Source organism: Tinamus guttatus, unplaced genomic scaffold (genome assembly GCF_059628265.1).
Source record: "Tinamus guttatus ecotype Peru unplaced genomic scaffold, ASM5962826v1 Tinamus_guttatus_pri_ptg000459l, whole genome shotgun sequence".
In the NCBI taxonomy this organism is placed as follows: Eukaryota; Metazoa; Chordata; class Aves; order Tinamiformes; family Tinamidae; genus Tinamus; species Tinamus guttatus.
In genome coordinates, this window is record NW_028288993.1 from 3,746,499 (window position 1) to 3,761,250 (window position 14,752).

General features: G+C 41.0%; 1 protein-coding gene across 1 annotated transcript; it reads right to left on the reverse strand.

The window, feature by feature from the left end:
* Window positions 1–441: 441 nt before the first annotated feature.
* Window positions 442–13,497, reverse strand: TOP3B (DNA topoisomerase III beta). Its single transcript, XM_010220687.2, has 17 exons — window positions 13,348–13,497; window positions 12,516–12,647; window positions 11,428–11,534; window positions 10,950–11,024; window positions 9,779–9,975; window positions 9,278–9,434; window positions 8,055–8,168; window positions 7,077–7,167; window positions 6,556–6,710; window positions 6,219–6,324; window positions 5,443–5,589; window positions 4,754–4,927; window positions 3,796–3,924; window positions 3,431–3,580; window positions 2,894–2,994; window positions 2,454–2,655; window positions 442–957 (listed from the first exon to the last, which is right to left on the reverse strand). The coding sequence occupies exons 1-17, from the start codon at window positions 13,415–13,417 to the stop codon at window positions 476–478; spliced, it is 2,589 nt and encodes an 862-aa protein (XP_010218989.1). The 5' UTR covers window positions 13,418–13,497; the 3' UTR covers window positions 442–475.
* Between the last annotated feature and the right edge of the window lie 1,255 nt (window positions 13,498–14,752).

The following is a 14,752-nucleotide window of genomic DNA, read 5'->3' on the forward strand; positions in this document are numbered from 1 at the left end:
CGGAAGCGCCGCGGGGCTCCCCGCTTCCCCCGCGGGAGGTGGCGCTGGCTGCCTGCTGGGGCCGACACGGCGTCAAGGTCTGGCAGCTGCTGCTCATCTCTCCTTTGAGGTCCCCTAAAGCTCACAGCCAGAGAACACTGATGGGGAAGCGCTCTCACATACCAGGCACTCGCATCTCTGAAAAGGTCCCAGAAAACGCAGAAATGGAAAATTTCACTTCCCTGGGAACGCTTCTTGAGTATTGCTGCTCTTTGTGAGCTCGCCTTGGCAAGTGAAGTCCTGTTGGAAGCTTTAAGGTTTACTCAGTCACTAACTGAGCATCCCAAAGGATGTGTTTTGTGATTAAATCAAAGTATACAACAATCCCCTCAGTTTAATTTTTCTAAGAATAAGAAAGTGAAGATTGGAAATACTTAAATGAACTAAAAGAAAACAAAGCCTTGTAAGAAGTTTATTTTTCTGCACTGTGTGGCCATTATACAAAGTAAGCAGCCAGAGCTGCCATTTTGTCCTTGGGTTTCTTTGGATTGGGTCTTCCTCCAGGCCTGCGGCCTTTCCCCCGGCCCCGGCCTTGCCTTTTTCCCTGTCCCCCGCGGTGCATGGGGTGCCTCATGGCTGCGTGCTTCAGCTCCACCAGATCTTGAAACACAGGGTCACAGAAGACGCAGCCCGAATGCTGGGTCTCGTCCCCGGGCAGGGGAGACTTGGCCTTGTTGAAATCTACGTCCACGAGGGCTGCATCGCACGAGTCGCAGGTCTCGGGCGACACGCGGACTTTGTGGGCGTTCTCGAAGAAGTGCACGATCACGTTGCACTTGTTGCAGGCCATCTTCCACTTGGGCCCCGACGTGGAGTCCAGCACCAGGACCCCGTTCTCGCATTCGACGCACTGCCCGATTCCAAGCATGCTCAGGGAGTGCTGGCACGTGGGGTGGGTGCACTCGTTACAGCCCATTCCTGGGGAGAGGAGAGAGCAGAACTAGACCATGAGAAACCCTCCACACCAGCACAGTCCCTTTGGCAGGAAGTGAGACACAGAACTGAAAGACAGTGTAGCATGGTTTATGCTTTCTCAATCATTACAAAACAGCATCACTCTACAAAAGGCAATCGCCTTTTCACAAATCCAGAATATTCTCCAAAATGTTTCTATAATGGTTTTCAGCAGTGCCAGACAATGCCATTGCACACTATAGGCACTATAAGACTATATAAGACTATAAGACTATACTAATGTTGAAGACACACATTTCCAATGAAATGTAGGGCTCCTAACTAACTGTTGTTTCGTTTCATTCTTAGTCTAGATGCTATTTGCACAAGATGTCGGAAAGCTCCAATAGCCAGAGCTCCTAAGCCTTCGGTTTTGACTCAGTTACCAGACCAACTGCAACTTTCTTACCTTCCTACCTCCTTTCTTGCCAATGGCATTTGACACAGTATCCAAACAGGACTGTCCCACTCGCAGACCAGACCTTATGCTACAGTCCCATACACGTACCAAGCACCCCAAGATCTGCAGCTTAAACTTGTCAGACTCAGTGTCTTGCACTGTATACTGAGCATTAGGAAGGTCACCTACTGCACATGAAAAAAAAGTTAAATCTCCTGTTTGCTTTATGTAGCCTGCAGTGGTCCTTTCAACAATCTGAGTAGGGACTTTTTATAAAAGCTTAGAAATACAATTATATGACTAACAATAAAGAGCTGTGTTTTACCTTTCCACATTAATGATTTCAGAAAGAGACAACTTTAAAAACAATATATCTTGTAATACTTGATTTATGCACAAAACCCTAGCCGTTTTAGTGAAAACAGCTTTTAGTAGATTCCAAGCTACCAAAATAACAAGATTAATTTTAAACTGAACAGTCTATTTCTTTTCCTGGCTGGTGGAAAATGAACTAAGAGTAGCATCTCTCAGCTTCAATAAAGTGTACAGGGAAATTTCACACACAAAAATGAACATTAAAAACCCTGTAAGACAGAGATTCATTAGAGAAATCCTATTAGGTCTCAAGCCCAGAAATTTACTAGGCAGAATTAATATTCTCTTAAATCAATAAATTATCAAATCAAGCAATTAATTTCACTACTTTACATACATATTCTAAAGGATATTACTGCTTTCACTGCTTTAACCCATTGTTGCTATTATCATGAAATAGCAAAAATGGATTAAAGTATTCTTCATTTATTTTCAGTAAAGGTACAAAGTCTTTGAAAATGTTTGCTAGTACTGATTAAAGGCAAAAATAATACTGTTATGAAATAGCTCAACTAAGAAATTTTCATCAGCAAGTTTAATGTGAATTTTAGGTATCATCAACAGCACTTGAACAGCACTTCATACTAAACAACATTGATTGAAAACTACTAAAAAATACACTGAATAGATTGCACATAACTTATTTCACATGAGGCTGATCTCTGCCTATCTACAGAAATCCTACCTTTTTTCATGTCCCTGAAGGGAGGGTGGTTGTAACAGTATGGACAGAGTGGGTAGCTCTTTCCTCTGGATCCAGATGACCACAACACCAGCTCAAAGTCATCCAGGGGACAACGCAACTCTTTGTAGAGCTTAATGGTACCATTCTGTGGGAGACTGTAGGTGTCATCACAGTGAGAGCAATGCAGGCGACTCGGCTTGGCCTGGGAAGAGAGCACAGATCTCCGCAGCTGTACTGAGCATGGGGGTCAAAACTTGCAGGACTCCAGCTGGATGCTCTGCTCCCTAGCTTGTTCACATGGAAACCTCCATCAGGCCTTTTGTTTTAGAGACGCTTTCTTGACAACCACATTTGAATCCAAATTCAATGATGGGAAAGAGGTTTCTACTCAAAATCCTCCAGCAAGTTAAGTTTAAAATACAAGCACAAGATGAACTTACCTGAATATACTTCATAAACCGATGGCATTTGCCACAGCGGGAAAGAGGCTTGCCTGTGGCAGCTAAAGGTGAAAAAGACACTTCCATCAGCTCATCCATACCTGCAGAGGAGGAAAAAACATATTGACACTAGAACTAATTCCCAACAGAAAACTTGCACAAAATCATCTGACGGGCCTGTAAAATAGTAATGTAATGGGTATTAAAATATTTTATTCACGATGCTCCTCATTTAGGAAAACTTCTTAGTACACCACATGTTGCAATGAGCATGCACAAATATATTAAGAACTTTGGCTAGTGCAAAGGTTTAGAAAAAACTCTACTACACCAAACATATTTAAAATAAATATTTGGACACATGACTGGCTCCATTTCTTTTGGAAGAGAAAGATGATTTGACCAAAAATCTCCCAGTCCTGCACAACTTTCAGTGGACCTAAATATTTATAAGCAACTTAGTATATAAGCATTTTCTACTAGCATCTTTACTACAATTCAGCAGTAGTAAGGAATTTCACACAGAAAAGATTTTACCCGCAATAGAATCCACAAAGTAGTGAAATTTCCTTTTGAAGATGTCAAGAGTATGCTCCAGGACCTGATGATAATTTGCTTTACCCAGAGCTATTAAGTTGAGTTGCTTCTCTACAGCGCTGCGGATTGTAGGAAGAACCAATTCTGCATCTAAAGGAAAATCAAAGACAGAAGCAATGGAGAAGCAGCAAGTGAAGAAAAACAATGGGAGTAGGAAAACAAACAAGTTTTAACTATTACAGGTTTGAAATGAGAAAGACCTTCCTGGATGCATAATTTCAGACAGAAATGCTACTTATACACTGACAACAGCACCTGACATACTGAAATCAGAGGATGGGGGAGGAAAAGAAGCATCAACTGACCTATTTTGTAATAGCCATGAACCAGAACGATGCCAAGGTTTGTAGGTTTTAGTCTCCGACCGCTCTCCACTGTGACATAGTTTCGCTGGCAAATGTTGTTAATGTGGACAGGAATACTTGCGTCAGTTCCTGCACAAACAAGGAATATATCTGTCTTGAATACAACAAAGTTGTGATTGAATTAGTCATTTCTGACTTCTCTTTTCTGTTTTTTTGTTTCCTTGATTTTGTTTGCTTTGTCAAATTGTAAAGCTTTCTAAAACAGCTTAAAATTTCAGGTACCTTTTTACTGTTATCCAGTTTCCAGTTGCTCATTTCTCTTTTATCTAGTAACTCACACATTCCTCTGCAGTTCTGAGAATTCTGAAACGTATGATTTAACCTTAATCCTTTCACCTCTTCCAGGGAATTACTACTGTGTAGGTAGCTATTATAATAATCACTTCCTCTGGAAAAATACAGTGGAGTAAGAGACTGTATTCATTTGGGCTGCACACATCATGAAAATACATCGCAGGGAGCAATCCAGATCGAAAAAGAGATCTAGTACTGTTGTAATATGTGTAATAAGAGACATTAGAAATACTGGAATCAGGAAAGAAAAAGCAAGCTGTAAAGACAGGAAGACATTCCCAGTAACGTGGGTGCATTCTTCCATAAAACACCAGCTCTTTCTGACAGAGAAATGACAATGGTGAATTATCAAAGGATGCTTCTTTGGCCAGAAACCACGCACGAGTGTAAGAAAGTGAAAACACTACGTGGGAAGAGAGGATCTACAGTCCAGTAAGAGTGCTACCAGCCTTCTAGTTTGAATGGAAACAGTTATCATTGCTGTACCTATTCAAAACGACACCAAAAAGTTATTACCAGCAGTGACTCTGCTCAGAGGAGTGACTCAGATTCTGCCCTGCTGGTGGATGTACTACAGGATAGTGTAAGTGCAGCCAGTTCCTACCAATGCCATGCTTTTCCATCAGAGTGATAAGTTCTGCTTCAGTCAGGTAATCAGGTGGACTGGTTTGCTTTTCCAGCAGTTTTATTTCACCAATTGGAAAGACATCTCCTCTCTCACAATGCGGGAGGCTCTCTTCTAATGGGATGCTGTGCCAAGGCATGATTTCTGTGAATCCTGTAGGTTTAAAAAATAAAATAAGAGCACTCATCTCCGCAACTTTGAAAAAGAACATGGAAGAGGTTTCTAATTTTGACTTGGGTTAACTTGGGCTGCACAGATCAAAGCTGGGAAGCTGCATGCCATGCCACGTAGAAGATAAGTGGTATTGAATGAGGCTGGGTTTACTCTGGAAACACTAGATCAACAGGAAGTTTCTCCTGCTCCACAGCACCAATTCTGTTTTGTGGCTGGCTTGAGTCAGGCTGACATACCAAAAAAGTTATGCTTTACTTGAAGGAAAATATGATGCAAGTGTGGCACTATTTCTATTTCTATTACATGCAAGATAAGATACATTCTTTAGTGTAACAGTAGTATGGAAATTAAGACAAAAATTTGGTATTTGCTACCTTGATATCTCACAAAAATGTCTTCAAATTTTCCCCAAAACCTCACTTTTATATACTCAATGTATTAAAGGAAAAAAATAATAATCTATAGCTAAGCACCCACTTCTTCATTAGTCCTACCTGGTGAAGTTACCACTTTTCCAATACAGGTAAAACGTTCAGGACCAATACTAAAAGAAATGGTCGTTTGTAGGTACTTGCAATCAGCACTGACAGTGGCAATGAAATGTCTAGTTATATACTCATATAGTCGCCATCCGTCTCCACCTAAGGGTAAACAACATTATCTTACTCACAAAACTCAGGTCCTGCAGCTCTAGGTAAAATTTGCACTAAGAAATACCAGATTTCCATTGCTATCCCAGAAAAAAAAAAGATAATTAAACTTTAAAAAAAAAATTCCAAAAGTACATTCAGCAATACATTCACTGTATTTTCTTTTAACAATAAAATTCCCTTTTGAGGGATTGCAGCATACAAAAAGTCAAATGTTACTTTTTAATATAAAAAGCCAAATCATAGAGATTTAGTTAAAAGGTGTGTAAAGCTTGACTTTCAAACACAAGTATATAATAAATCAACTACTTGCAAGCCACTATTCTGCAGGAAGTTTTTCCTTGTGAAAAGTAGGTGGGTTATTTGGGTGTGTTATTTCTTGTTCTTAGCAGGCACAATGATCTCTAGGATCATTTAGTGATGAGTAGACCAGGTCACTGATATCAGAAGATTGAGTTAGGAGGAAGTCTGCTCTCTCTTCCCTTACTGCCACTTGAATAATTACATTTTCTACAACGACTTAGGGATTTTCAGACATGCTCCTGTATCTCAAAAAAAATCTCAAATCTCAAAAAAAAATTCTTCGCATAGCATTCTAACATTATTGAATTTTCCTATACCTAATTCTGCTTCTGTTGCAGCTCTCATGGGTGTGATGGGAGGATGGTCACCTGCATCGTGGCCCTTTCTTGGCCGATTAATACCTTCTGATAGCAAAGCTTTTACCTGAGTGAGGAAAGAGACAGAAAATAAGCTGAAGTAGGTAACAAGTCTGTCAGCAGATTAGGAAATTTTTCAGATCAAACCCATAATGACAAAAAGCCCAGAAATGAAAGTAATTACAGATAATTATCTGTTGCTTGCACAGATCTATAGATCAACATATACCGGATATTCTAAAAAAACATGCTAGAGAATGAATTGTTAAATAATATAGATTTCGTTTCATGTACTCACAGTTTCTGCCCAGTAAGGATTATTAGCTTGTTGTCTCAAGCATCCTTTCAAGTCAAAGTTTTCTGGATAATGGGTAGTTTCTGTTCGAGGGTAGCTAATATAACCCTGAGTATAGAGACGTTCTGCTATCTGCATGGCATGTTGGGGACCCATTCCTGGGATGGGGTAGGAGAAAACAAAATCATGATCCCAGCAAAGTGCAGATGACTGCCTGTGTTGGATCTGAAAGTAAACTCTATCACAGCATTTAAATAAGTTCTGATTTGTCCTTTCTACAAGAGTTTTGTCACCTGATCTCACTCAAAACTTCACTTTCAACATGCTTTTTAAACTTGCCCTTCCCCTAGAATTACATATTTATTATGGGAAAAAGATGCTGTCAAAAATGTGTGATGTGCCCTTGATTATTTGATTTGAGAAGTCAAATACATATATATATATATATATATATATATATATATATATACACACACACACACACATATTTAAAGCAGTTTGAAAATCTGAACTTTTATACATACCTAAAGCAGCACTGGCCACCCGTAGCATTTCTACCGTGTTCAGAGCCAGTGGTCTCTGCTTCACCTTCTCTTTTTTACTCACAGATTCTACCTAGAAAATAGTATTTGCCCAGTAAGAGTTCTGAAATTTGGTACCTGATGAAGGTCTAATTTACGTGGTGCCTATAAACATGCTGCACAGATAACTTTGCCTATTCTTATCATTATCTGTTTTGTTCTTGCAAAACAGCCACGATATATTTTTATTTCTGAAAATCTGACTAGAGACAATTTTAGCAATCTAAAAATACATTCCTAGTCTGCCTTTGTGCTAGAGATTAGATAGACCTATAACTGGAAATGCAGCAAGGTAGCTTATTGCTATCTTTACTTCCGATTTACCTTAAAGTAGTTTCAGTGCTACAAGGATTTAGTGTTTAATCCAAGTAAATGTTCTTAACTATAAGAATCCAGACTTTTAAAAGCTTCATGCAGTCTTTGAACCTTGATGCCTGTAAGCACTTAAATCCAAACATACTGTCAAACAAATATTGAACAGAACAGAATGAGAAGTTAATTGGCTATAAAGACTGTACCATGCACATGATTAAAATTTTAACTGCAGGAATATTGCCATATAAGTAATTAAATTCTGATTTATACAATGTCTCATGGGAAATAAGAGGTCTGCTTAGAGAGATCTGAACAGTAATTCTCAGCAGGTTTAGTAATGAAGGCTTCCTATCATGACTGATGACCATTTTCAAACCCAGTACTAAAAATGGGCTTGCTTCCGTCGTGATGACCCAAGTAGCATAATATGTACTCCAATCAAAAACCTCTTGCCTTTTATTGTATTTATAACATACATAAGCTAAACGGAATAAAAAAACAGCATATCAATAATATCCTACACTCTTCTTAGAAAAGAAAATCCAGCAAATTAAATATTATTTTCTCTGTATGAAAGATGGTTCTACTAACAGTAAATATTCTTACCTTTGCTTCTTTTTCCATCTTTGTTATATTTAGGAACATTTGAGCAACCTCACGATCAAACACCCTCACTCTATCCCAATCCAAAGTGAGAGAATTTTCTTTTTCAGGGTTCACCTGGTGGATGGAAAAAAAGAAGTCATTAACACCTTACACTACTGCTAAAAGTACAAGAGTGCACATTTGCAACCATAATTCAGCAAACAAATCCCAATCCCTGTGCTATGAAACAACTGTTCCAAATTTGCAGCCATACTGTTTCTCACATGGGCTTTTGAAAAGGATGGAGTTATTGGAATAATGGAACTTATTTTGAGTTCTGGGGTCAACAGACTGAATGGAAGTATTCTTCAAGATAGCTGAAATACTGTACTTATTTGTAATGCCAGCAACAGTCAAGACTGAAATAGGCAAAAGTGAAAATTTTATCATTTTGTTTTAGTAAAATGAATGCTTTGTATTAAAAGTAAATCATTACTTGGTCACATTTCAAGTCACACGTATTTAAAAAAAAAAAAGTATAAACCAACCATCATGAAAGCTTGAAATTCTCCAAAAGTAGGCACCAAGTATTTTCTAGCACTGAAAAGAAAGTGTCAAAGGAAACAGACAATAGCAGACACTAGATTTCATCTTTTTATTTTAAAATCCAAAACTAGCAACTTTTTTTCCATCCCTCCCCTATTTGTTTTTTAAAAAATCCCACAATCAGAAGCAGTAAAACCACTCTGATTTGTTCTCAGAGCTTGGAGAGCAGCAAGGCTATAAAACTGCCATAAGCTGCCAAAGTATTCAGCAGACTCAATTGCCAATTAACACAATGAACATTTTATTTGCTTTAAACTTCCAATATTCAGCAATGCCAATGTTTGTTGGCAGCCTAATTAATTCCTGGATTCAAATTAACAACATAGTCAGTCCAAGGACCCCTGGGAACAAAAGCAAAGCATTTTAAGCACTCTTTCTGGCTGAGCCTATACTTGGAGAGTTAGCACTGAAGTATTCTTATAAGCAGCACACAATAACCGCTTTAATATAAAACTGATATTTTGGAATCTGTTCTAGAGAATGTGGCGACAAACATGTGAAGTGAATAAAAATATACAAGCAGATTGGAAACACTGTGAATTCTTGTCAGCAGCTACAAATTTATGAATGGAAAAAAAATGAGAATATATGTGATTTTTTTCAGGTAAAAATATATGTTCTTTGTAGGCAAAACGTACTTTAGCTTGCAGCACCCAGTAAGTCTCAGGCTTAAATGACTGGATTTTGTCATGTCGTTCAACACAGAATCCAAGAGTCGGAGTCTGACATGGCCCAAAGGAGATGAGGGAGCTGTCTAGATTTCCGTATTTCCCCTGGAAATATTTAGTCTGAAACCTAAGAGAGAAAAATATCAGCAACAAATGCATTAACATACTTGTTCCCACCAAAAGCAAAGACTTCCCTGAACTTACACGGACACATAAGAATACTCTGTTGGGTCAGCCAAGTATTAGGAAAACAACATTTATAAATAATCAGATCTTAAAAGCTAGCAAAGCTAAACTCTGCCTTACAGAATCTTTCTTATTCTCAATTGGAGAAGAAAGAGATAAAATAAAAACCAAAGTTGTTCAGTTTGGTGCCAAGGAGATTTAGCCACTCATGTTTTAAAGCAAAATTGTAGACCGGCGTAGCTTTCCCGAATCTCTCACAACACTGTCTGGAATCTACTTTGTCACCTTGTAAACGCACAGCCAATTCTGAGATCCAGCTCCTGGCGGGCATCCACCGAGAGAGCTTCATTGCGATTGGGTTCTCCCAAGTGATTCATAGCATTGCAGATGTCTGTGTCAGTGATAGAACTGAATTTAGCTCTGTACACGGTTCGTTCAGTGCTACGAGGTTTGTTCATAACAGGAAGAACAGCATCAAGAACCTAATGAAGAACAGAAACATATTTTTAAAGCAACCAAAAGGTGTGTAAATTACTATTGCTCGCTAAAGAATCCCTACAAAGTATTTGCCAAAGCTTAACTATTTTCTTCATTCATTAAGATGTCCCGCCAATACATTAACTGATAGGCAAAAGTAATATTGCGTACATACTTAGAAGTGTATCAAGAATTAACAAGATTGAAGGACTTATTTATTAAATAATGATTGCTGTTGACTGTTGGTTTGTTGGAAGCACTATTAGTGGCTAAGTGCGAGGAAAATCTCCAGTGGTGCTGGAGCACTTTTTTGTGAGTATGTTTCAGTTTCTATCTGGGTTTACTTTTAACTATTGCCAGAGTACAGTTACATTTAAATACTTTAGTATTTAAATGCAAGCAATTGATAAAATGTGCATTTTCTGTCTAAAGATATTACAAACTGCTTTTTTTTTTCATGTAGACTTCTGCAGATAATAAAATATTAATATTAAAGTTAACATTAAAATATTAAAAAGAATTTTAAAAAAATATATTATTTTAAAAGTCCAGCAAAATTGCTTATTTTAGTTATATACTTTTATGTGCAGAGTCCAAACTCTCCTTATGAATCTGCAGCCTCAAAAGTGTCTAATTGCCTAAAGCACAAAAGATGAGAAAGTCCAAGTTTTATAAGGACAACAAAATAGCTATTTCATCTGTGAAATTCAGACTGATCCTTGAAGCACTAGAATGTTTGGACAATGAAGAGATCTTATTATTCATCTCAGATGAGCAACTTCTATAAAATTGATTTACAATAGCTGACACCTTAGCATTCAGAAACAAGAATTTCTCCACCAAGGCACTCCATGACCTCCAAACTCCATTCAACTTAGTTTGCTATTTTTCAAATATCTATAAAACAGCATACTGATAGTGCTGTAGGTCACAGATGTATTTATAATGGTATTATGAGACCTAGAAATTGAAATCTTACTTCAAAACAGATGTTTTCTCCTTCTTTATCGCAATCCAACCACAAAACAATATAATCACAGCCTCTTCCCTCCACCTGTGAGAAAAAATAGCACAGTTCTTCAAAAACTCAGAAAAGTTGCCTCTCCTCACTAACTCAAAGTATTTTCTTTAAATTTCTTTAAATTTAAATTAAATTTCTTTAAATTAAATTTATTTTTTTTTAATTTTGAAGAACTAAAGATACAGTATTACTCAGTCCTTGCACCTTTCCGTTACAGTTTCCACATCTTAAAATAAATAAATGAATGAAACCACTCAACCAAAAATCTTTGCTAACTCACAAACATATCACAAAATCTTTCACAGAATTATTCACAGAATAATTTCACTTATTTTTCAGAGTAAGATAAAAAGAGGTCTCATTATTTTGTACCCAATGGAAGAGTAGAGCCAGTGAATGCCTGATGATGGAATGTATCCCATAAGAGGAGAAGTACCTGTAAAAATTTCACCATGGTCAGTTTGGGATTTGCTTCTTTCTTTTCTGTAGGGGCTTTACTAAAAAGTTCTGCTGGATCCACTTTGTCCCAGCTGTTGTATTTTCCTGAAAAATAAAAGTATATTAGCCAAAGTTCTACATTAAAAACAAACAGTAAACAAACAACTAAACAAACAAAAAAAAAAACACAACAAAATTAATCTGCAGAACAACTGATTTTCAAAATCTGTCATGGAAAGCATCTACTTTAACATACCTTACTTTAAGTTCTTAGCTCTTATGTGAATTGCAGCTATTAGTTTGAAGAATGACATGTGAAGGGGGGAAAAATGCTAGATGCCTTTCAGAATGACAACATGAGCTGTTAAAATACTTTCTGTTAGTAGAAAGCAACCAATCTAGCCAAACGAGGGAGTTTTTCCTTGCTTTGATTATGCACATAAAATGAACACAATACAGTCTCTCTTACTTTTCATTACATACAGCCAGCCCTACCAATAAATGTCCATCACGGAGCATCCCCTATCACCCTGTAGTACCAGTGTATTTGTTCATTTCCGTATCTCTGAAGCAACTGTTAGTAGTGACACTGAACAACCCTAATGCACTGCTTCAACAATTAAAAATGAGCCCTCATAAAATTCATGAAGCAGTCAGCATTAGATCAAATAGCCACATGGCTAGTTCAGCACTTCAAAGCAGGTTAGTGACAAGAACCCTTGCACATTCCTCCTTTACACACCATACGTTCTAGATAGTGTCACTGCAGACTGTGCATTCCTTAATTATCTTTCATCCCACAACACTAAATCATTTTACAGTCTAGCAAATTGAGCTTCATCGCCCCCTTATTTTCTGGCAACATCCATGAGACAAACACAAGAAAAGTATCTGAAGGCAGTACAAGAAGTCAGCTACAGAACTAGAAACAGAATTCAGAACTGCTGACCATCAGTGACCCTTTCATCCTTGCTTCCTCTCTAGTCTGAATGCTCTCCAAGCCATTTTCACCATTAGTATTTTCCCATTAGAAGTCCCAATTTTACAAGCCATATCAATTAAGAAGTCTCATACACAGACACATACCTATGAAATCCAAAGTCATCACATGGCCACACACAGATGTCATCTTGAAATGGGCACTCTGTCCAACAAATGATCCAGTGTACTCATGCACAGAGCAGGCACCATTCAGCCCTTTGCGAGAGGACATGTTTCCTACGAGAAAAAGAACATAAATATCAACAAGATTAAAAAAAAAACACTATTCAAAGATGCATTATTTCTGAGTAAATTAATATCCCACACCCTTTTTCTAGATTGCACAGATCAGGTTTTCCTGAGTACGGACTTCCACTCCGCAATCAAGCTCTTCTTCAGCCAAATATCACTTTGGGCCATTCTTAGCTTATATCACGTTAGCAATTTCACCTAAAACTATACAAAGTCTCTGCTGCATTTTAATTCCTAACAAGAAATCCTCACAAAAAGGCAGCATCATTTCTGGGTCAGCCACACACATTCTGTTTTCCACATGACTTACAAAACACTTCAAAATAAATTCAAAACAGCAACTTGCTACTTAACCGGTGCTTTTCAGAAGCTGTATGTGGAATTGCACTACGCCACTAGGTAAAATAAAAGGCTCTTTTATCCTTGGATTGAAGGGGTGTTAGCAGGCTCGAGAAGCACAACACAGTGATACGTTATCGGGGACCCATCCCGAGACAGCACTGGCCGGTGACACCAGAGCAGCTGTCCAGGGTGTCTCCCACCTCACTACCCTGTGGGGGCACCTTCCAGCAGGGAATCCACACGGATCCCCACAGGGATGCGCTCAGAAAGGCCGCGCGTGCCAGGAGTCTCAGGCTGGCACCAGGAGCAGCACGAGGATGGAGAGCGCCGCGCTCGGCCTTACCCCGCGAGAGGATCTTGGCGATGGACTGGGCCAGCGAGGGCTTCTCCGCCACCATCAGCACGGTCTTCATGTTGGGATGGCAACGCGCACCGCCGAGCTCGGCAGCACCAACAGCGCTTCCCGCTCTGCTGAGGGACCAACACCGGCTCTGGCGGGGTCAGTCTCACTAGGGACCGCCTCTAGGGAAAATAATAATAATAATAATAAAAACAAATAAACAAATGAATCAGGCAACCCGGCAGAGCTACCAAGCAGGTCCCGCACCCGCTGCCTCAGGGATCGCCGCACAGCCCGGCCCCGCGCTGGCCCCGGGTTCGAGCCCCACGCGGGACGCAGCGGCGGCGGAGGGATGTCCGGGGCTCCCCCCGCCGCGCGCACCACGGCCGCCGCTGCCGCCCCCTCCGCGCCGCCAGCACCTCAGCGCGCCGCCATCGCCGCCGCTTGCACTGCCGGGTCACGGCGCCGGAAGGCGCGGGGGGAGCGGCGGGCGCCGCCGCCGCGGGGAGCGGGCAGGGCGGGCGCGGCGCTCCCCGCCCGCCTCCTCCGCGGGCACCGCGCGGCGCCCGCCCCGGCGCGCGCCCCCTGGCGGCGCGAGGGGAGCGGGGGGAGCGGCGCGAAGGGGGTGCGAGGGGGTGCGTGTGTGTGAGGGATGAGCGTGTGCGTGAGGGGTGTGAGTGTGTGTGAGGGGAGGGGTGTGCGTGAGGGGTGTGTGTGTGAGGGGAGTGTGTGTGTGAGGGGTGTGCGTGAGGGGTGTGTGTGTGAGGGGAGTGTGTGTGTGTGAGGGGTGTGTGTGTGTGAGGGATGAGCGTGTGTGTGAGGGATGTGCGTGTGTGTGTGTGTGTGAGGGGTGTGAGTGTGCGTGAGGGGTGTGTGTGCGTGAGGGGAGTGTGTGCGTGAGGGGTGTGTGTGTGTGAGGGGTGTGTGTGTGTGAGGGGAGTGTGTGTGTGTGAGGGGAGTGTGTGCGTGAGGGGAGTGTGTGCGTGAGGGGAGTGTGTGTGTGAGGGGTGTGTGTGTGAGGGGAGTGTGTGTGTGAGGGGAGTGTGTGTGTGTGAGGGGTGTGTGTGCGTGAGGGGAGTGTGTGCGTGAGGGGAGTGTGTGTGTGAGGGGAGTGTGTGCGTGAGGGGAGTGTGTGCGTGAGGGGAGTGTGTGTGTGAGGGGAGTGTGTGTGTGAGGGGAGTGTGTGTGCGTGAGGGGAGTGTGTGCGTGAGGGGTGTGTGTGCGTGAGGGGAGTGTGTGCGTGAGGGGAGTGTGTGTGTGAGGGGAGTGTGTGTGAGGGGAGTGTGTGTGTGAGGGGAGTGTGTGCGTGAGGGGTGTGTGTGCGTGAGGGGTGTGTGTGTGTGAGGGGAGTGTGTGTGCGTGAGGGGTGTGAGTGTGTGTGAGGGGAGTGTGTGTGTGAGGGGAGTGT

Bases quoted from the DNA above. Each gene is read 5' to 3' on its own strand.
- TOP3B (XM_010220687.2), bottom strand. From the start codon at position 13,417: ATGAAGACCGTGCTGATGGTGGCGGAGAAGCCCTCGCTGGCCCAGTCC. The intron at 11,025-11,427 runs GTACTTCTCCTC...TTTTTCTCACAG, and splicing joins CCATGGTGAAATTTTTACAG to GTGGAGGGAAGAGGCTGTGA. The intron at 2,995-3,430 runs GTAAAATCTTTT...CCTCCTCTGCAG, and splicing joins CTTTGTGGATTCTATTGCGG to GTATGGATGAGCTGATGGAA.